The sequence below is a fragment of the Mustelus asterias genome, chromosome 5 (assembly GCF_964213995.1).
Source record: "Mustelus asterias chromosome 5, sMusAst1.hap1.1, whole genome shotgun sequence".
Classification (NCBI taxonomy): Eukaryota; Metazoa; Chordata; class Chondrichthyes; order Carcharhiniformes; family Triakidae; genus Mustelus; species Mustelus asterias.
In genome coordinates, this window is record NC_135805.1 from 139,086,050 (window position 1) to 139,109,560 (window position 23,511).

The 23,511-nt window shown below is 50.8% G+C and overlaps 1 protein-coding gene across 1 annotated transcript in view; it reads right to left on the reverse strand.

Moving 5' to 3' along the window:
• Nucleotides 1–23,511, reverse strand: part of LOC144493841 (solute carrier family 35 member F3-like) — a 48,368-nt gene that overhangs the window by 8,322 nt on the left and 16,535 nt on the right. The window contains exons 2-4 of the mRNA XM_078213401.1: nucleotides 12,881–13,256; nucleotides 4,628–4,847; nucleotides 656–781 (exon numbers count right to left, since the gene is read on the reverse strand). Of these exons, the coding sequence (XP_078069527.1) occupies nucleotides 656–781; nucleotides 4,628–4,847; nucleotides 12,881–13,256 (722 nt within the window). The remainder of the gene's footprint in view (nucleotides 1–655; nucleotides 782–4,627; nucleotides 4,848–12,880; nucleotides 13,257–23,511) is intronic.

A 23,511-nucleotide genomic window follows, 5' to 3' on the forward strand; every position in this document is an offset into this window, starting at 1 on the left:
AGATGTAGGGATTCGATGAAGATGTAGGGATTCTATGAAGATGCAGGGATTCTATGAAGATGCAGGGATTTGACGAAGATGTAGGGATTCTATGAAGATGCAGGGATTTGACGAAGATGTAGGGATTCTATGAAGATGTAGGGATTCTATGAAGATGCAGGGATTTGACGAAGATGTAGGGATTCTATGAAGATGTAGGGATTCGATGAAGATGTAGGGATTCTATGAAGATGCAGGGATTCTATGAAGATTTAGGGATTCTATGAAGATGCAGGGATTCTATGAAGATGTAGAGATTCGATGAAGATGTAGAGATTCGATGAAGATGTAGGGATTCTATGACGATGCGGGGATTCGATGAAGATGTAGGGATTCGATGAAGATGCAGGGATTCTGTGAAGATGCAGGGATTCGATGAAGATGCAGGGATTCTGTGATATTAGATCAGTCTGTGACCAATTGGTGGGAATCCCAGAACATGTGACAGGGCACCAAATGTCCCCCCACCCTCCATCCTCTACCCCAACCAGACCATTCAACCCCCTCCCTCCTCCAACCTCCCCTGCCCCCTGTGACACTAAGCTGGACTACATTCCTGAAAGGGTTAATGCTCTTGCCATTTGAGAGCTGGCTGCGTTCCTGCGGCGGTCGTTACCTTGTAGAGGGCGGACATGGAGGCTGAGGCTACGACCAGCGTGATCCCGATAACTGAGTGGCTGTGGAAACCATCCGCGTAGGTAATCATCACTATCCCAGCAATCGCAAAGATGGCGGCCACTATCTGGATTGAAGAGAGAAACAGGCTGCCTTCATCACTTGACACACGGCGCAGAAACTGGTATTCCATGCGGCTGAGGTCTCTCTGCTCCTCATTCATGCTCTCCCCATCACCTCTTATTTCTTTCTCGCTCCAGTGATTATCCAGCTTCCACTTAGATATATCTCTGAGATTCAAATAACCCCCCGTGGAGCGAGTTCCACATTCTCACCACTCTCTGTGTGAAGCCATTTCTCCGTAACTCCCCATTGGATTTATTAGTGACTATCTGAGAATTATTGTTAACATCTTAACCAATAGATTTCCTGGCTTCTCTTGTGCATCTTCTCCACATCATGGGGCGACACGGTGCCGCAGTGGTTCACACTGCTGCTTCACAGCTCCAGGGACCCAGGTTCGATTCCCGGCTCGGGTCACTGTCTGTGTGGAGTTTGCACATTCTCCCCGTGTCTACGTGGGTTTCCTCCGGGTGCTCCGGTTTCCTCCCACAGTCCAAAGATGTGCAGGTTAGGTGGATTGGCCATGCTAAATTGTCCCTTAGTGTCAGGGAGGCTAGCTAGGGTAAATGCACGGGGTGATGGGAATAGCGCCTGGGTGGGATTGTGGTCGGTGCAGACTTGATGGGCCAAATGGCCTCCTGCACTGTAGGGATTCTATGATCTCTGGTATCAGACCCCTTCTTAATATTAAAGATCTTAAATTGTGGAAGCCTAAAACTGGTCAGTATTTCTCCATTGTTCTAACCTGTTGGTTTGGTGAGGGGGCTGTTGAGTGCCTCACCTTCGCCATGCTGTTGCAACTCTGAACATCAATTCTAGTGAGTTCCACATTCTCGTCCCTCGTAAGTGAGGCCGATTCCCCTGAGCGTGCAGCTGCGTGGCACAGGGCTAGGCTTCCCCTCTGTTTGTTAAATTAACCTACAAGGTTGGCAGGGTGGCACAGTGGTTAGCACTGCTGCCTCACAGCGCAAGGGACACGGGTTCGATTCCCGGCTTGGGTCACTGTCTGTGCAGAGTTTGCACATTCTCCCCGTGTCTGCATGGGTATCCTCCGGGTGCTCCGGTTTCCCCCCACAGTCCAAAGATGTGCGCGTTAGGTTGATTGGCCATGCTAAATTGACCCTAGTGTTAGGGGGTTAGCGGGGTAAATATGTGGGGTTACGGGGATAGGGCTTGGGTGGGATTGTGGTCAGTGCGGATTCGATGGGTCGAATGGTCTCCTTCTGCACTGTAGGGATTCTATTATGGGGACCAACGCAAGAGGATGGAGTTAAAATCTAGGTCTGCTTGAGGGGCTGAAGGGTCTTTGCCAGTTCCTATGTTCATAGATATTAAACATGGCTGTCTGGTAGATGTGAATAATCCCACGGAACTGACTGAAGAATGGATTATGCGTAAATCTTCGGAGTGGAGCTTGAACAGACAAACGTCTGGAGTCTGAGTCAAGTGTAATACCCACTGAACCGTGACGGACACCTCCAAGCTCACCCCCGAGGCTGTCAATTGTCTGGTTGTTAAGTCTCGCTTGGTTACTGACCTTCTTCACAATGAGGTTACACAATAGACACAAGTATTCTTTCCATTTAATTTAGTGGTTCTCTCATCACAGCGGCCTGTGGATTGAAGCATGAGGGCCCACTGCCAAATCTTTATTTTAATCCTGCATATTCACTACAGGAGAATACCTCCTCAAGACAGCACTGAAGCCCCCATGATTTTAATCATTCCACCACGAGAGATCGGGCCTACAACAGCCTGGGCCCTAACCTCTGGAATTCCCTCTCTAAAGACATTGCTTAAAACCCACGCCTCGGGACAAGGTTCTGGCCACGTGCCTCATTTTATTTTTCTTTACGCGTCTCAGTATCAAATTCTGTCAATTAACTCGTCCCTGAAGCATTTGGGGATGTTTTTACTACGTTCGGCTGGCCCAGTGGTTAGCACTGCTGCCTCACAGCTCCAGGGACCCGGGTTCGATTCCCGGTTTGGGTCACTGTCTGTGTGGAGTCTGCACGTTCTCCCCGTGTCTGCGTGGGTTTCCTCCGGGTGCTCCGGTTTCCCCCCACAGTCTGAAAGACGTGTGGGTTAGGTTGATTGGCCGTGATAAATTGACCTACAGGGCTGGATTTTACAGCCTTGCTTGGGCAAGACCATAAGATCCTACTCGAGGTCACCGGAGATTTCCGTTGTGGGACCCTCGCCCGCACCGATTCCGGGGCGGTAGAGTTTGGGCCTTAGTGTCAGGGGGATTAGCAGGGTAAATACGTGGGGTTACGGAGATGGGGCCTAGATGAGACTGTGGTCGGTGCAGACTCGATGGGCTGAATGGCCTCCTTCTGCACTGTAGGGATTCTATACAAAAGGACCATATAAACAGAAGCTGTTGTTACAAGGCACCAGAAAGGTTCAACAAACATTGTATGTTCCTCAGATCCCGGTCATAATGACCCATTTATCTGGTGTTTGGGGTCAGGGGGAGGTGATAGCCTCTGAGGACAGCTGTCCTGAGAGCCCTTTACAAATAGGAGCGGCCATTTTGGTTATTGTGTTCATCGACAGTGCTGAGGCCTCACTCTCGCTCAGGATCACTGGCTTCCTTTCTACACCTGTAAGATTGGCAGTGGCCAGCAAGGGGCAAGGGATCAATCGCTCTGCCGTGCCCCCAAACAGAATTTCAGCTGGCATCGTCAGCCCAGGGCGGTCCTCTGCCCCCTTTCAGGCAGCAGAGTGTGGGCTCCGAGCCCAAACCAGGGGGCCGAGCGCAAAATCCAGGCTGACACTCCATGGCGGAGCTCAGCGAGAGCTGACAGAGCGTCATAGAGACTCAAAACATCGGCTCTCTTCTCTCCCCACAGATGCTGTCCGGCCCACTGAGAATTTCCAGCATTGTCTGTTGATGAGATATTAACCCTGCCCACCTGCTCAGGTAGATTGAGAACACACTCGGGCATTTCATTTAGTGCCAACCAAATAAATCAAACGCCATGGTGGCACAGTGGTTAGCACTGCTGCCTCACAGTGCCAGGGACCTGGGTTCGATTCCCGGCTTGGGTTACTGTTTGTGCAGAGTCTGCACATTCTCCCCGTGTCTGCGTGGGTTTCCTCTGGGTGCTCTGGTTTCCTCCCACAGTCCAAAGGTGTGCGGGTTAGTGAATGCTAAATTGCCCTTTAGTGTCAGCGGGACGAGCTAGTGTAAATGCATGGTGTTATGGGAATAGGGCCTGGGTGGGATTGTGGTCGGTGCAGACTCGATGGGCCAAGTGGCCTCCTTCTGTCCTGTAGGGATTCTATGATTCTATTCTATGTTCTAAACAAACTCAGGGATAAAACAAGAAGAAGGGAACTGCTCGAACCAAAAAACATAGCGGAAAGGAAACTTAAAACATCAAATCAAAATGTGGGTCGATAATACACCTCAGCCCGGGCAGGGCCCAATGAACACGGAAGGCCTCGATGGCTTCCGTGGACTCCGCATGTTCCCTTTCCAGGGACACCCTGCTGCAAATGTAGCTGTGGTAGAGGGCAGACTGTCGGGTTGGATGGCCCCCTCGGTTGCCCGCCTCTGGACCTGTCTACAGCGAGCTTAGCCAGGCCTGGGAGCAGGTTAAAACATTCTTAGGCACTATCCAAGGAGGAGCCGGGAAGTTCTCCCTCATGTCCCAGTCAATCCAGGACAGATTATCAGATCCTTCTCGTGGCTCTTTACGGGAGTTTGCTGTGCACAAATTGTCAACACCTTCCTACGTTACAGCAAGGGGCTTGGCTTCAGAAATACATCACTGACTGTAGTAACTCTCCCTCCCTTCCTTCCCTCAGCCGCAGGATGGGATAAGCCGGTGAGGTCACTTACCCTAACACCCATAAACTTGTCCCGTAGGACTATCCAGGAGAGCAGGAAAACAAAGGCTTTGTTGCAGCAGAACAGAACCGAAGCATCGGTGGCACTGATCTTCTTGAGTGCCAGCAGGTACAGGTAATTCGTTAACGTCCATAGGACACAGAACGGGGCCATTCTGCTGAAGAATATCTTGACGGTCAAGCCATCATCCCCAAAGAACCTGCAGCATTCCCTAATGGAGAGGAGGAGGAGGGAAAGGTCGCCGGTTAGATTCAGGATCAATCTTACACTACAACAGCCCTTAACGTCAACTGTCCCACAGTATTACACACATCGCCACTCCAGAGACCAGAAGGCCTCGGAACAGCCATTCAGCCCATCGAGTCTGCTCCGCATTCACAGAATCACAGAGAATCTCTACAGTGCAGAAGGAGGCCATTCAGCCCATCGAGTCTGCTCCGCCATTCATAGAATCTCTACAGTGCAGAAGGAGGCCATTCAGCCCATCGAGTCTGCTCCGCCATTCATAGAATCTCTACAGTGCAGAAGGAGGCCATTCAGCCCATCGAGTCTGCTCCGCCATTCATAGAATCTCTACAGTGCAGAAGGAGGCCATTCAGCCCATCGAGTCTGCTCTGCCATTCAATGATGGATCTGATGTGATATTCCTCAACTCCGCTTCCCTGCCTTACCCCCTCGATTCGCTTACTGATTAAAAATCTGTCCATCTTAGCTTTGAACAGACTTAACAACCCAGCCTCTACAGCCCTCTACAGTAAAGAATTGGCACGGTGGCACAGTGGTTAGCACTGCTGCCTCACAGCACCAGGGACCCGGGTTCGATTCCCGGTTTGGGTCACTGTTTGTGCGGAGTCTGCACGTTCTCCCCGTGTCTGCGTGGGTTTCCTCCGGGTGCTCCGGTTTCCTCCCACAGCTCAAAGATGTGCGGGTTAGGTGGATTGGGCGTGCTAAATTGCCCCTTAGTGTCAGGGGGACTAGCTAGGGTAAATGCATGGGGTTATGGGGATAGGGCCTGGGTGGGATTGTGGTCAGTGCAGACTTGATGGGTCGAATGGCCTCCTTCTGCACCATAGGATTCTATGATTCTATGAATCCCACAGATTCACTATCCTCAGGAGAGAGTCCTCCTCATCTCTGTCTTCAATGGGTGATCCCCTTACTCTGAGATTATCTCCTCTGGTCCTAGACTCTCCCACATGGGGAAACAACCTCTCAGCATCTACCCTGTCAAGACCCCCTGAGAATCCGATATGTCTCAATAAGGTCGCCTCTCATTCTCCTAAACTGCAATGAGTATAGACCCAATCTACTCAACCTCTCCTCGTAATAAAATCCCTCCTTACCCAGGATTGACCGAGTGAAACTTCCTCACTGTATCTCGACACAATGTTAGCTCCAGCTGACATTTATCTGCATTAACAACGAACCATAGAAATCACACAGTGCAGAAGAGGCCTTTCGGCCCATCGAGTCTGCACTGCCCCCCCGAGAAGTACCTAATCCCATCTGCCAGCACTTGGCCCAGAGCCCTGTATGTTATGATGGTGCCAAGTGCTCATCCAGGTACTTTGTAAAGGATGTGAGGCAGCCCGCCTCCACCACCCTCCCAGGCAGCGCATTCCAGACCCCCCCCAAACCTCCTGCCCCTCACCTTGAACCTATGTCCCCTCGTAACTGACCCTTCAACTGAGGGGAGCAGCTGCTCCTTATCCACTGTCCATGTCTCTCATAATCTTGTACATCTCGATCAGGTCGCTCTTCAGTCTTCTCTGCTCCAACTGAAACGACCCAAGCCTACCCAACCTCTCTTCATAACTTAAATGTTCCATCCCAGGCAGCATCCTGGTGAATCTCCTCTGCACCCTCTCTAATGCAATCACAGCCTTCCTGTAATGAGGCGACCAGAACAGCACACAGTACTGTACAACTCCAACATGGCTAATGAATCTGCTTTTCCCAAACTGCGGCACGGTGGCACAGTGGTTAGCTGCCTCACAGCGCCAGGGACCCGGGTTCAAATCTTGGTTTGGGTCACTGTCTGTGTGGAGTCTGCATGTTCTCCCCGTGTCCGCGTGGGTTTCCTCCGGGTGCTCCGGTTTCCTCCCACACTCCAAAGATGTGCGGGTTAGGTTAATTAGCCATGTTAAATTGTCCTTAGCGTCCAAAGATGTGTAGGTTAAGTTGATTCGCCATGCTAAATTGCCCCTTAGTGTTGGGGGATTAGCAGGGTAATTTTATGGGGTTATGGGAATAGGGTCTGGGCGGGATTGTGATCAGTGCAGACTCGATGGGCCAAATGGCCTCCTTCTGCACTGCATGGATTCTATGGTGCTATTTGAATGAGGCCTGGGTGGGAGGTAAAGGGGAGTCCTGCTACTAAATACTGGCATTGGAATCTTTTACCACCCACCCGAAAGGGCAGAGTCGGGGGCCTTAGCAAGACAGTAACTGCCTCACTGGAGAATTAGCCGGGATTAGATGCTTCGAGGAACAGAAAACTATGTTCTGACAAGGAGGCAAAGGCGACATCGACTGAGCCCCACTGGTACTCATTAAGGTGTTACTATGGTAACCAGAGCATCCTGCTACATGCAATGCCTGGGAGCTCAATGTTCCCCGGTATAAATTATATTGATTGTTTAAAGGATTAATGGCACATCTACCCTGAATGTAATTCCTCACCACTGTTGGGAGCCCAGGACCAATAACCAGTGGAAATAAATCACATTTTTGAACAAACAACATAGAAATCCACAGATTGACCTCCCTCTGGTGGAGAAATCCCTCCTCACCTCGGTCCGAAAGGGTCATCCCTCTGATGCTGCACCCTCGCAGTACTGACCCTCGAGGCCGCGCTGTCAGAGGGTCAGTACTGAGGGAGTGCTGCACTGTCAGAGGGTCAGTACTGAGGGAGTGCTGCACTGTCAGAGGGTCAGTACTGAGGGAGTGCTGCACTGTCAGAGGGTCAGTACTGAGGGAGTGCTGCACTGTCAGAGGGTCAGTACTGAGGGAGTGCTGCACTGTCAGAGGGTCGGTACTGAGGGAGTGCTGCACTGTCAGAGGGTCAGTACTGAGGGAGTGCCGCACTGTCAGAGGGTCAGTACTGAGGGAGTGCCGCACTGTCAGAGGGTCAGTACTGAGGGAGTGCTGCACTGTCAGAGGGTCAGTACTGAGGGAGTGCCACACTGTCAGAGGGTCAGTACTGAGGGAGTGCCGCACTGTCAGAGGGTCAGTACTGAGGGAGTGCCGCACTGTCAGAGGGTCAGCACTGAGGGAGTGCCGCACTGTCAGAGGGTCAGTACTGAGGGAGTGCCACACTGTCAGAGGGTCAGTACTGAGGGAGTGCCGCACTGTCAGAGGGTCAGTACTGAGGGAGTGCCGCACTGTCAGAGGGTCAGCACTGAGGGAGTGCCGCACTGTCAGAGGGTCGGTACTGAGGGAGTGCCGCACTGTCAGAGGGTCAGTACTGAGGGAGTGTTGCACTGTCAGAGGGTCAGTACTGAGGGAGTGCCGCACTGTCAGAGGGTCGGTACTGAGGGAGTGCTGCACTGTCAGAGGGTCAGTACTGAGGGAGTGCTGCACTGTCAGAGGGTCAGTACTGAGGGAGTGCCGCACTGTCAGAGGGTCAGTACTGAGGGAGTGCCGCACTGTCAGAGGGTCAGTTCTGAGGGAGTGCTGCACTGTCAGAGGGTCAGTACTGAGGGAGTGCTGCACTGTCAGAGGGTCAGTTCTGAGGGAGTGCCGCACCATCAGAGGGTCAGTACTGAGGGAGTGCTGCACTGTCAGAGGGTCAGTACTGAGGGAGTGCCGCACTGTCAGAGGGTCAGTTCTGAGGGAGTGCCGCACTGTCAGAGGGTCAGTACTGAGGGAGTGCTGCACTGTCAGAGGGTCAGTACTGAGGGAGTGCTGCACTGTCAGAGGGTCAGTACTGAGGGAGTGCTGCACTGTCAGAGGGTCAGTACTGAGGGAGTGCTGCACTGTCAGAGGGTCAGTACTGAGGGAGTGCTGCACTGTCAGAGGGTCAGTACTGAGAGAGCGCCGCACTGTCAGAGGGTCAGTACCGAGGGAGTGCTGCACTGTCAGAGGGTCAGTACTGAGGGAGTGCTGCACTGTCAGAGGGTCAGTACTGAGGGAGTGCCGCACTGTCAGAGGGTCAGTACTGAGGGAGTGCTGCACTGTCAGAGGGTCAGTACCGAGGGAGTGCTGCACTGTCAGAGGGTCAGTACTGAGGGAGTGCTGCACTGTCAGAGGGTCAGTACTCAGCGAGTGCCGCACTGTCAGAGGGTCAGTACTGAGGGAGTGCCGCACTGTCAGAGGGTCAGTACTGAGGGAGTGCCGCACTGTCAGAGGGTCAGTACTGAGGGAGTGCCGCACTGTCAGAGGGTCAGTACTGAGGGAGTGCCGCACTGTCAGAGGGTCAGTACTGAGGGAGTGCCGCACTGACAGAGGGTCAGTACTGAGGGAGCGCCGCACTGTCAGAGGGTCAGTACTGAGGGAGTGCCGCACTGTCAGAGGGTCAGTACTGAGGGAGTGCTGCACTGTCAGAGGGTCAGTACTGAGGGAGTGCTGCAGTTCCAGTGCTGCAGTCGAAGCGAGGCCCTATCTGCTTCATCAGCTGGCTGTAGAAGGTCCCACAGGAGTGTTTTCTGCAGGAACACAGGAGCGATCTCACTGATGTCCTTGCCAATATTTATCCCTCAATCATTATGATCGGGTTGTTATCAGATTGTGGGAGCGTGCTGTGTATAAATTGGCAGCCATATTTCCGACCACATCCCTCATTGACGGTCAAGCACACTTGGACATCCTGAGCTTGTGAAAGGTGCTGCGGAAATGCGAGACATTATTTTCCTGTCTTGTGTTCTGCTTCCAGAAGGCTGCAGACATTCATCTATTGTTGTTGGGTTGAAATCCCGTAACTCCCTTGCTCACAGCGCTGTGGGTGTACCCACACCATGTGGACTGCAGCGGTTCAGGAAGGCAGCTCATCACCACCTTCTCAAAGGGCAATTGGGGATGGACAATAGACAGCAAATTTTGGAGGGTGTTACATAAGAACTAGGAGCAGGAGTAGGCCATCTGGTCCCTCGAGCCTGCTCCACCATTCAATAAGATCATGGCTGATCGTTTCGTGGGCTCGGCTCCACTTACCCGCCCGCTCACCATAACCCTTAATTCCTTTACTGTTCAAAAACCTATCTACCTTCCCCTTAAAAACATTCAATGCGGTAGCCTCAACTGCTTCACTGGGCAGGGAATTCCACAGATTCACAACCCTTTGGGTGAAAAAATTCCTCCTGAACTCAGTCCTAAATCTGCTCCCCCTTATTTTGAGGCCATGCCCCCTAGTTCTGGATTCACCCGCCAGTGTTAGTGATAGGCTTGTAAACGAGACCTTTCTCTAAGACAATTCCGGCACCCCCAGCACCCAGGGTTACAATGGTTAGGAGGTTGTGGATTGATGGGGAACTCCCATCTGCCGATAAAGTGTGAATAAGACAGAATCCCGAGATGCATCGAGGAAAGAATTACAGAGGCGATTCCCATTTTCACTCCAGTGCAGAATATCCCCGTGTGACAAGCCGGCTGTGTGTTAAGTCCTTGCCGTCCTGGTATAAATAACAAAAGCACAGGGACCGGGAAACAGTTTTAGTGGGAAAATTAGTTCAGGTCTGCTAATGAGAGGCGATGGCCTAGTGGTATTATCGCTCGACTGTCCATCCAGAAACTCAGCTAATGTTCTGGGGACCCGGGTTCAAATCCTGCCAGGGCAGCTGGTGGAATTTGAATTCAATAAAACGTATCTGGAATTAAGAATCTACTGATGACCATGAAACCACTGTAGATTGTTGGGAAAACCCATCTGGTTCACTAATGTCCTTTAGGGAAGGAAATCTGCCATCCTTACCTGGCCTGGCCTACATGTGACTCCAGAGCCACAGCAATTGATGCTTAACTGCCCTCTAAGATGGCTGACCGAACCACTCAGTTCAAGAGCTGGGCAATAAATGCTGTCCAGCCAGCGACGCCCACGAATAAAAAAAATGAACATGGAGATTTTCCAGCTGTCACCATGGATACTGGATTGGCTGGTTGCGATCATGGGGAGAATTTTCCAGTCCCGCCTGCCAGGGGGGGCGTCGGTTGACTTCAGATGGGATTTTCCGGCCTTGGGGGAGAGCGTGGCTGGAAAATCCCGCCCCCATGTGTCTGAATCACGTGACCAGTTGACTGTTGGCGTGGGTAGCACTGAAACTCGCAATCCTGACTGTTAATAATAACGTGACTTTAGATCGGGAATACTGTGGCCGCTGGAATCTGAAACAAAAACAGGGAATGCTGGAAAATCTCACCCAGCCTGACAACGTCTGGGCAACGCTGCCAGACCGCCAAGTTTTTCCAGCATTCTCTCTTCTTGCATTGATATGGAGCCTTTCTGCGGCGTCTGTCTCTTCAAGAGAGCACAGCAGAAGTGAGTCACCTGACTTGAGGGACCAATGGGAACTGAGAGTGAGTGATCACCCCAGAATGTGGAGTCCTCTCGAAGGCAGAATCAGCAAGAAGCCATGTAGTAAGTATCTGAAGATCGGCGCGTTGCCCCAAAGCAGCCTAAAGCTGTGCTAAGTTTCCCTCATCAATAAATATCTTTTTGTTCTTTCCAAGTCTGTCGATACCTTGTCTGTCACAACCCTTCCTCATCCCTGGGGGCATCCCAAAGCCCTTTGCAGCCAGCGACGTACATTTGGCTGGGTGACCACTGCACTAACGTCGGGAAGCGAGGCAGCCAATTTGTACACAGCAAGCTCCCACAAACCAAAATGTGACGACGACCGGAACAACTTACTGTTTAGTGACGGTGATGGAGGGATTTGTATCAGTAAAGCTCCCGCCCCCACCCCTCCATTATGTCCACCTGAGCAGACGGATGGTTATGTGTCTCACTGGAGAAAAAGCACTCGTGACACTGCGGCACTCCTCAACTGGGAGTGTCAGCGTAGATACTGGGCTCGAGTCTACGCGGTGGGCCTAGAACCCCGGACCCTCAGATTCAAAGGGCGAGAGAGCTCACCACTGGACCACGGCCAATTGAGTTATAGAGGTTTACAGCATGGAAACAGGCCCTTTGGGAATACAAAAGCAGGGATGTACTTCTGAGGCTTTATAAAGCACTGGTTAGGCCCCATTTGGAGTACTGTGAGCAATTTTGGGCCCCACACCTCAGGAAGGACATACTGGCACTGGAGCGGGTCCAGCGGAGATTCACACGGATGATCCCGGGAATGGTAGGCCTGACATACGATGAACGTCTGAGGATCGTGGGATTATATTCATTGGAGTTTAGGAGGTTGAGGGGAGATCTAATAGAAACTTACAAGATAATGAACGGCTTAGATAGGATGGACGTAGGGAAGTTGTTTCCATTAGCAGGGGAGACTAGGACGCGGGGGCACAGCCTTAGAATAAAAGGGAGTCACTTTAGAACAGAGATGAGGAGAAATTTCTTCAGCCAGAGAGTGGTAAGTCTGTGGAATTCATTGCCACAGAGGGCTGTGGAGGCCGAGACGTTGAGCGTCTTCAAGACAGAAATTGATAAATTCTTGATTTCTCGAGGAATTAAGGGCTATGGGGAGAGAGTGGGTAAATGGAGTTGAAATCAACCATGATTGAATGGTGGAGTGGACTCGATGGGCCGAATGGCCTTACTTCCGCTCCTATGTCTTATGGTCTTATGGTCTTAACTTGTCCATGCTGCCCCCTTTTTTTAACCACTAAGCTAGTCCCAATTGCCCGCATTTGGCCCATATCCCTCTATACCCATCTTACCCATGTAACTGTCTAAACGCTTTTTAAAAGACAAAATTGTACCCACCTCTACTACTGCCTCTGGCAGCTCGTTCCAGACACTCACCACCCTCTGTGTGAAATAATTGCCCCTCTGGACACTTTTGTATCTCTCCCCTCTCACCTTAAACCTATGCCCTCTAGTTTTAGACTCCCCTACTTTTGGGAAAAGATATTGACTATCTAGCTGATCTGTGCCCCTCATTATTTTATAGACCTCTATACGGTCACCCCTCAGCCTCCTACGCTCCAGTCTATTCAGCCTCTCCTTATAACTCAATCCATCAAGTCCCGGTAGCATCCCAGTCAATCTTTCAATCAATGCCTCTTATCTAGTGGGTCAGTCGCCCCTCCCCCCCACGCCCCATCCCATGTGGACGTCTTACGGCGGGGGGTGCTTACCGGAATCGCTGCGGCAGTGACTGTTTCTCCTCTGAGCTCCAGGCATGACCAGCATAGTACAATAGGAAGAAGAGAATGTTCCAGGTCGTGGCGAACCACGTTATGGCAAAGGGGGCATCAAAGGTCCTGAAGGTGATCTTGGCCAGCTGGCTGGTGCCCGCCCAGGACGAGCAGACGCTGAGGACCACTGCCCATCCCCACAGGGCTCTCTTCAGCTGCCTGGCAGAGCAGCGGTATGGCCGGCAGCAAGCTCTCCGTCCCAAACGCCTCGCTGCTCCTCCTCCTCCACCTTCAGCCTCTCCTCGGGCCTCGGCCTCTGTCCGGCTGGACCCCCCGCCGACCCCTGCCCTGCTGGCCTCCGCTGGGCGCTCATCTCCTGTGGAGGAAAAGGTCAAGGGTCAGTACAATCCACGCAGACAATCGCGGGGAGACTCAGCGCAAATCTCCAGCAGGGATTCCCGCCTAAATAGCAGGGGGGATAAGGACTGGATAAGCGAGCGCCTCATGGTGTCAGAGTTCACGGCCCGGGATCCCTGTTGTTGGCACAAACTCCTTCCGGAGATTCTAAGGTGGGAGGTTCAAAATGGCCGCCAGTGTCGGCCATGTTTCAGTCGCAAACATTCTCCCTCCAATCAAGATGGCGCATTGAAGCCAGGCTGCAGTACTGAGGGTGTGTCGCACTGTCAGAGGGTCAGTACTGAGGGAGTGCCGCACTGTCAGAGGGTCAGTACTGAGGGAGTGCTGCACTGTCAGAGGGTCAGTACTGAGGGAGTGCCGCACTGTCAGAGGGTCAGTACTGAGGGAGTGCCGCACTGTCAGAGAAGGCGGCTTTTGGATATGTTTTTAACTGAGGTTGAACCTGCTCTGGTGCAGATGTTAAATATCCCACTGCAACAAGACAAGAGGCTGTTGATATGGGCAAAATGTATAGAATCCTGCAGTGCAGAAAGTGGCCATTCAGCCCATCGAGTCAGCACCAACCACAATCCCACCCAGGCCCTATTCCCGTACCCCCATGAATTTACCCTGCTAATGCCCCTGACACTAGGGTCAATTTATCATGGCCAATCAACCTAACCTGCACATCTTCGGACTGTGGGAGGAAACTGGCGCATCCGGAGGAAACCCACGCAGAAATGGGGAGAATGTGCAGACTCCGCACAGACAGTGACCCAAGCCGGGAATTGAACCCAGGTCCTTGGCGCTGTGAGGCAGCGGTGCTAACCACTGTGCCACCATGCCGCTCACCCACACTGGTAAGTCTGCTGATTCTCACATTGCTGACTGTGGGATCTTGCTGTGTGTAAATGGCTGCTGCCTTTTCCTGCATTACAACAGAGTCTGTACTTCAGAAAGTACGTCACTGATTGAAAAAACTCTGTGGGAAAGTGTGAAGCTGGGACAGTCAGCAATATAAACACAAGCCATTGCTTTTACAGCTTTGACACCTGTATTGGGGTCGTTCTGGGGCATCTGGTCTGGAAGAATTATTCATGGAGGTTGAATTTGCTGATCAGCCACCATAGCGGAGCTGGTTCGAGGGGCTGAATGGCCTACTTCTGCTCCTGTACTGCAGGACACTCCAGAGTCGATCCGGGATTGAAAGCAGGGAGGAGAAGGGAAGCCAACGAACAAAGGAAGATGCTGTTGACAAAACCCCGTGAGGCTGGAAAGGCTGGGGACCAAATCGAGAAAAACCCAACACTTAAGAGGGCTTCATGAAATGGTCATTGGGAAACCCACTGTTGTGCTTGGAGAGGCTTTGAGGAACTTTGTGCCGTTACCATGGAGACCTCGCCCCTCCGGGTTTGGGATGGAGGTGGGGGAGGTGAGCGACACGGTGACACAGTGGTTAGCACTGCTGCCTCACAGCGCCAGGGACCCGGGTTCGATTCCCGGCTTGGGTCACTGTCTGTGCGGAGTCTGCACGTTCTCCCCGTGTCTGCGTGGGTTTCCTCCGGGTGCTCTGGTTTCCTCCCACAGTCCGAGAGACGTGCTGGTTAGGTTGCTTGATCATGCTAAATTGCCCCTTAGTGTCCAAGGATATGTGGGTTAGGGGGATTAACGGGGTAAATATGTGGGATTATGGGAATAGGGTCTGAGTATCATGCTCTTTTGCAGAGTTGTAGCAGACTCAATGGGCTGAATGGTCTCCTTCTGCACTCTCGGTTTCCTCCTACAGTCCAAAGATGTGCAGGTTAGGTGGATTGGCCATGCTAAATTGCGCCTAATGTCAGGGGGATTAGCAGGCTCCCTCGCGACTGAAGCATGGTCGACACTGGGCGGCCATTTTGAACCTCCCACCTTAGAATGGGGTTACGGGAATAGTTCCGGGGTGGGATTGTAGTCGGTACAGACTCGATGGGCTGAATGGCCTCCTCCCGCACTGAATGGATTCTATGAGGTGTCATCATGCTGCTGAGATTCTGTCCGGTTAAGGTGAAAGGCAACCACTGAACAGTTGCCTCTGTTACTCTCAACTATTTCCGTCGAACACAAGTTATTGACTGCGGTTGGGAAGGGGCTGCAATAAACTCAGAGTCTGTTCACCAAATACCGCAAGATGAATGTCCACCCACATTTACAGTTTATTTATTAGCGTCACAAGTAGACTTCCATTAACACTGCAATGAAGTTACTGTGAAAATCCCCGAGTCGCCACACTCCGGCACCTGTTCGGGTACACTGAGGGAGAATTTAGCACGGCCAATGCACCCTAACCAGCACGTCCTTTGGACTGTGGGAGGAAACTGGAACACCCGGAGGAAACCCACGCAGACACGGGGAGAATGTGCAAACTCCACACAGACCGTGACCCAAGCTGGGAATCGAACCCGGGTCCCTGGAGCTGTGAGGCAGCGGTGCTAACCACTGTGCTGTGTCACACTGACGTTGTGTCCAGGTGAGAAGTGATTCACTGAACGTGTTTTTGAAGAATACCAGCAGCCCCTGCGATGTGGATAAGGTGGCCTTGACTTCCCAGCCTGATCTCTCTTCAGTGGACAGACACGAACTCTAACCCTAACCCCAGGGGACTGGAGTCATGTGCAGGTGAGACCCGGTGGACCAACTATAACAATTTCGACTTTACACCTTCTTTAAGCAAATATAAACAGGAGCAATCACTAACTAAGTATCCCAGCTAGTCACATAGAGGACACAGGTAGATGTAAAGAAGCAATATTAAAGTAGAGTGCGAGGGAGATAGAGAGAGGCAGAGTGTGAAGTTGTACAAACTAAGTAAGAGCATGATGGGAAAATTGGTCAACTATTTGTTACAATATAAAGAATGGCTGACCAAAGCTATTTCAAAATGCCAGACCCTTGTAAGAGTTAATAAGGCTGTAGGAGTAAATAAAACAAGATAAGGTCAGGCAGGAAGGAGTCACCGACCTTCTTCTGTTCCATCAAGGGACAAGATAAGGGTATGAATAATGAGACAAAGAGTTCTGGGAGGTCAGCAAGTTAAAACCTGATTAATGATATTGCTCACGATTCTATTACTAATCGAATTCCTGAATATGCTCTGGTCACGAAAACTGATAATGATTATGTATAAATACTGAACAGTTTCTCTGTGTAATTACGGACTTGCGGAAGAATCAGCAGTTGAACCAACTGCTCTCTGACCCCAAGTTTCCGCCATATACTGCATGCAGTTATTCGTAAATAAATGCTTGTTATATTGACGAAAACGAATTTTGTAGAGTCTATCTTTCACAGTCAAGAAGCAGGAAAGGTTTCCACTTCAACATTTGGCGCTGCGAGCAGACACCAATACCCTGAGTGAATACCGTGGGGGACTGAAGAAGTGATCGAGCCGCGACCCAGAGGGAAGAGACGGACGCCGGCACAAGGTATGATTCGCCTTGGTCTCTCTCTCTCTCGGATCGGTGCTACAACCCCTCGTCCCTGTCGGAGGACACCAACAGGTGACGGTATTCGAATCTAAATTGGACTGTGAGTAGATTGTTTAGGGTCAGGGACCCGATTGTGTTTAGGTTCAGGGACCCTGTGATTTGACTTGGTACCAGGAATTCTTTTTTTAACATTTTTTGCCAGGGGCACAGTATACTGACGTTATGGGACGAAATGACAGGGTCGGGGTAAGAAATCATCGGCTGATAGGCAGGCTGGGCTAGCCCATCAGGAGGATCCTCCCAGTTGCTCTGGCATGCCGCTGTTTCCCTATTCAGGCCTTTGGTGTGACCCATGATTTTGGCCGCCTCTGGCACAACGAGGTTTTCTCACCTCTGCAGGAACTCCCATTCAAAACGCTCCTTGGGATAAAAATCTCCTCGACGCCGTTCAGCTTCCTCGTCAATTGGCTGTTACTAAATGTGCTGCACATACGAAGGGGACACTCCTGTGTAATTAGGGAATGTCCGTGCTGATTCAGCTGCTGAGGAGGCAGCTGTATCGGCCTCTGTGAGTGTTCCCACTGGGGATTATCAGGCTCTAAATCGGGTACCTGCGTTAGGAACGAAGGGCATGCCAGAGATAACTGAGGTTCAACATTTACAGAGGGACGCTTCTGATTCTGAGCGCACGCTATGGAAGTCAATGGGGTGTTCGCACTCCTTGACACGGGACCTCTGGCTTATCCCAGTTGGTCAAGTTTGTATCCCAGATTCTTTATTGCTGGTTCTTATTGACTATTTGCATTCTTGTACCCATCCTGGCAAGGAGGGAATGGTACAGCTACTTCTAAAGACTTGGTGGCACTCAGATTTGAATACAGCAGCGCAAACGCGGCTGGATAGATGCCTCATTTGCATGAGAAATAATAAGGGTAAAGGCATTAAATGCCCTCCCGGAACCACTCCCTTGCCAGGTGGCCCTTTTGCCTGAAGACAGCTTGATTTTATTGAATTACCAAAAGTAAATTGCTATAAATATTGTTTAGTAATAATCGATGTGTTTAGTAAATGGATTGAAGCCTTCCCCACCACGAATTGTACTGCACATACGGTGGTGAAGTTATTGTTGACAGAAGTTATTCCCCGTTTTGGGGTACCCAAAATGGTGAGCTCAGATAATGGACCACATTTTGTGGCTCGGATCAATACTGAATTGTGCGAAGCACTCGTAATTAAACAACAACTGCACTGTGCGTATCACCCGCACGCAGCAGGAATTGTGGAAAGAGCCAACGGGACTTTAAAAGAAAGATGATCTAAATTGACCGAAGAAACTGGATTAAATTGGCTAAAGGTATTGCCCTTGGCACTGTTTCACATGCGGGTGACTCCACATTCGCGGACCGGACTGTCAGCTGCAGAGATGGTCTACGGGCGGCCAATGAGGACTCCCTGGGCTGCCCATGAAAAACCCCTGGAGGGAGTAGACCTCCATGTGATGGGGAACAGATGCAGAATTATTTGAAGCAATTAAGACTTTCTCTGAAGTTTCTCCACTCACAGGTGAAACAGGCTCATCTCCCAGTGACAGCAGGGACAGCCACCCCTCGATATCCAGTGATCGAACCCAGAGACTACGTATTGGTGAAGAACTGGGACAGAAAGAAGTTGGAACACCGCTGGAGTGGACCCTTTCTAGTATTACTGACCACACCGACTTCCGTCAAGCTTGAAGGACGTTCAAGTTGGATTCATTTGTCCGACTGTAAAAAGGTCGTCTCCAATCAAGATACAAACACAGGATGAAGATCGTCATTATATTTTTTGGACTTTCTGAACTATTTGGCCTTAATGGCCACTCGGCAGTGAAAAAATGAACTACCCGGGTACTGCATGCTAATACCTATTTATATATGTCATATATTCATGCTGAAAAATTGAATGTGAGCAAGTGTTGGGTTTGTACCCACATCCCTGTCCATTCGAGGGAAGGAATACCTCTCCATTCTGGCGCTTTTATCTGCAGGGGCAGAGCAGCCAACGAACTGATTCTTATGGCCTCAGCATTGGAACAACTGGCAAACGTAACAATGGCGGAAGCCAGGGCAACTGGACAGGCACTGGCCGAGGTCTCGGCTGAGTTGGTGGCTGTCCGGACCGTGGCATTACAAAATCGACTGGCTTTGGATTATCTGTTATCCTCGCAGGGAGGAACGTGCGCCATCGTAGGTCAGGAATGCTGTACTTATATCCCAGATGCCTCTGAAAATATCACCAACCCTGGCCGACCATATTAAGAGACAGGCTGATCAAATTCAAGAGATTGGCTGTGGATTTCATGATTATAACCCACCCCGGGTTGGTTAGGATGGCTGGATCATGGATTATTTGATTGGATCTTTAAGGCCTTCATGTTACTACTACTGCTGCTACTGGGGATAGGATTGCTTGGTTGCTTGTGTAAATGCATCGTTAATCGGGTCATGGACATACCTATTTCATTAGTTGTCATGATATGACAAAAGGAGGGAATGTGAAGTTGTACGAACTAAGTAAGGGCATGATGGGAAAATTGGTCAACTATTTGTTACAATATAAAGAACGGCTGACCAAAGCTATTTCAAAATGCCAGACCCTTGTAAGAGTTAATAAGGCTGTATGAGTAAATAAAACAAGATAAGGTCAGGGAGGAAGGAGTCACCGACCTTCTTCTGTTCCATCAAAGGACAAGATTGCGTCATTGCGTCTTGGAAGTGCAGCAGAGAGGGAGAGATTCGCGAGAGGAGTGCTGCGGGTAAGCGCTGTTATTTTTAACTTACTTTTTCGCGGGTTTTTTCTTTAAAAATATCTAAACCCGGAAGTGGTCGCGCAGGGAGGTCTGGGAGAGAGAGATTTTTTTTTCCCCAATAAATTGGAACAGAGAGGAATCCCGATACTCTACACTTGTAGAGTATCCCACCCTCCCTCCTCCCCTAACCTAAAAAAAAAGACCCAGTGAGAGCAGGGCTTTGGAGAAAACAGGAGGAGGAAAGGTAAGTTTAAAATTTTCATTCACTTTTTTTTTTCCCTGTGTGTTTAAAGGGGCAATTATGAGTGTGAGGCCAGTATGTTGTTCCCAATGTAGGATGTGGGAGGTCCTGGAGGCTCCTAGCCTCCCGGACGACCATATCTGTGCTGGGTGTGTTGAGCTGCGGTTCCTAAGGGACCATGTTAGGGAACTGGAATTGCAGCTCGAGGACCTTCGCCGGGTTAGGGATAGTGAGGAGGTCATTGACAGGAGCTATCAGCAGGTGGTCACACCGGGACCACGGGAGGAGGGTAACTGGGTAACAGTGAGGAAGGAGAAAGCTCGGTTGATGGTGAGCACCCCGGTGGATGTGCCCCTTAATAATAAGTACTCCTGTCTGAGTACTACTGGGGTGGACAGCCCACCTGGGGGAAGCAGCGGTGGCAGTGTCTCTGGAGCTGAGCCTGGCCCAGTAGTGCAAAAGGGTAAGGAAAGGAGGGTAGTGCTAATTGGGGACTCTACGGTGAGGGGGTCAGATAGGCGTTTTTGCGGACACAGACGGGACTCTCGGATGGTGGTTTGCCTCCCTGGTGCAGGGGTCCGGGATGTCTCTGGTCGAGTCCCAGAAATCCTGAAGGGGGAGGGAGAGGAGCCGAAGGTCGTGATGCATATAGGTACTGCTGACATAGGTAGGAAGAGGGAAGGGGTCATGAAAAGAGAATATAGGGAGTTAGGTAGACAGCTGAGAAAGAGGAATGCAAAGGTAGTAATCTCGGGATTGCTGCCTGTGCCGCGGGAGAGTGAGAACAGGAATCGGTGGAGAATGAATGCGTGGCTGAGGGACTGGAGCAAGGGACAAGGATTTGGGTACTTGGATCATTGGGACCTCTTTAGGGGCAGATGTGACCTGTTTAAAAAAGACGGGTGGCACTTGAATCCCAGGGGGACCAATATCCTGGCGGGAAGGTTGGCTAAGGCTACTGGAGAGACTTTAAACTGGAAAGGTTGGGGGGAGGGAATCGAAATGAGGGGACTGAGAGCGAGGAGGTTAGCTCGCAAATAGATAAGGAATGTAAACAGGGTAAGAGGGAGGTTAGACGAGTGATGGAGAAGGGAAGTGCTCAGGCTGAAGGTCTGAGATGTGTCTATTTTAATGCCAGGAGTGTAGTGAATAAAGTGGATGAGCTTAGAGCGTGGATTGCTGCTTCGAATTGTGATGTGGTGGCCATTACAGAGACTTGGATGTCTCAGGGACAGGACTGGGTGCTTCAGGTGCCGGGTTTTAGATGTTTCAGGAAGGACAGGGAGGGAGGCAAGAGAGGGGGGGGAGTGGCACTGTTGATCAGGGATAGTGTCACGGCTGTAGAGAAGGTGGACGCCGTGGAGGGATTGACTACGGAGTCTCTGTGGGTGGAGGTTAGGAACAGGAAGGGGTCGGTAACGTTGCTGGGTGTTTTCTATAGGCCGCCCAATAGTAACAGAGATGTTGAGGAGCAGATGGGGAAACAGATCCTGGAGAGATGTAGGAATAACAGAGTTGTCGTGATGGGAGATTTTAATTTCCCAAACATAGATTGGAATATCCCTAGGGCTAGGGGTTTGGATGGAGAGGAGTTTGTTAGGTGTGTCCAGGAGAGTTTCCTGACACAGTATGTGGATAAGCCTACTAGAGGAGAGGCTGTACTTGATCTGGTGCTGGCTAATGAACCTGGACAGGTGGAGGATCTCTCGGTGGGTGAGCATCTTGGGGATAGCGATCATAATTCTATCTCCTTCACGGTAGCATTGGAAAGAGATAGGATCAGGCAGGCTAGGAAAGTGTTTCTCTGGAGTAAAGGGAAATACAGTGTCATCAGGGAGGAAATTAGACGGGTAAATTGGAAGGAGGCATTCTTGGGGAAAAGTACCGAAGGAAAGTGGAGGATTTTCAAGGAATGTTTGTCTGGAGCTCTGCATGACAACGTTCCGATGAGACAGGGGGGTGTTGGTAGGGTACGGGAACCGTGGTGCACGAAGGTTGTGATGAACCTGGTGAATAAGAAAAGAGAGGCGTACAGAAGGTTCAGAGAGCTAGGAGGTGTTAAGGATTTAGAGGAGTATACGGGATGTAGGAAGGAGCTTAAGAAGGAAATTAGGAGAGCGAGAAGGGGTCATGAGAAGGCCTTGGCGGGTAAGATTAAGGAGAATCCCAAGGCTTTCTACAAATATGTCAAGAGTAAAAGGATGAGATGTGAAGGCATAGGACCCTTAAAAGGTGAAGGGAGAAAAGTTTGTGCGGAACCTTTAGAAATGGCGGAGCTGCTTAATGAATACTTTACCTCGGTATTCACGGTGGAAAGGGATCTGGGTGGTTGTACTGCTGGTTTGCGGTGGACAGAAAGGATCGAGCATGTGGACATAAAGAAAGAGGATGTGTTGGAACTATTGAATGGCATCAAGGTTGGTAAGTCGCCGGGACCGGATGAGATGTACCCCAGGTTACTGTGGGAGGCGAGGGAGGAGATTGCGGAGCCTTTGGCGATGATCTTTGCATCGTCGATGGAGACGGGAGAGGCTCCGGAGGATTGGAGGATTGCAGATGTGGTCTCTATATTCAAGAAAGGGAACAGGGACAGCCCGGGAAATTACCGACCGGTGAGTCTAACCTCAGTGGTTGGTAAGTTGATGGAGAGGATCCTGAGAGACAGGATTTATGATCATCTAGAGAAGTTTAGTATGATCAAAAGTAGTCAGCACGGCTTTGTCAAGGGCAGGTCGTGCCTTACGAGCCTGGTTGAGTTCTTTGAAAATGTGACCAAACACATTGACGAAGGAAGAGCGGTGGATGTGGTCTATATGGACTTCAGCAAGGCGTTCGATAAGGTCCCCCATGCAAGACTTCTTGAGAAAGTGAGAGGGCATGGGATCCAAGGGGCTGTTGCCTTGTGGATCCAGAACTGGCTTGCCTGCAGAAGGCAGAGAGTGGCTGTGGAGGGGTCTTTCTCTGCATGGAGGTCAGTGACCAGTGGAGTGCCCCAGGGATCTGTTCTGGGACCCTTGCTGTTTGTCATTTTCATAAATGACCTGGATGAGGAAGTGGAGGGATGGGTTGGTAAGTTTGCTGACGACACCAAGGTAGGTGGTGTTGTGGATAGTTTGGAGGGATGTCAGAAGTTGCAGCGAGACATAGATAGAATGCAAGACTGGGCGGAGAAGTGGCAGATGGACTTCAACCCGGATAAGTGTGTGGTGATCCATTTTGGCAGATCCAATGGGATGAAGCAGCAGTATAATATGAAGGGTACCATTCTTAGCAGTGTAGAGGATCAGAAGGACCTTGGGGTCCGGGTCCATAGGACTCTTAAATCGGCCTCGCAGGTGGAGGATGCGGTCAAGAAGGCGTACGGCGTACTGGCCTTCATTAATCGAGGGATTGAGTTTAGGAGTCGGGAGATAATGCTGCAGCTTTATAGGACCCTGGTTAGACCCCACTTGGAGTACTGCGCGCAGTTCTGGTCACCTCATTACAGGAAAGATGTTGAAGCCATTGAAAGGGTGCAGAGGAGATTTACAAGGATGTTGCCTGGATTGGGGGGCATGCCTTATGAGGATAGGTTGAGGGAGCTTGGTCTCTTCTCCCTGGAGAGACGAAGGATGAGAGGTGACCTGATAGAGGTTTACAAGATGTTGAGAGGTCTGGATAGGGTAGACTCTCAGAGGCTATTTCCAAGGGCTGAAATGGTTGCTACGAGAGGACACAGGTTTAAGGTGCTGGGGGGTAGGTA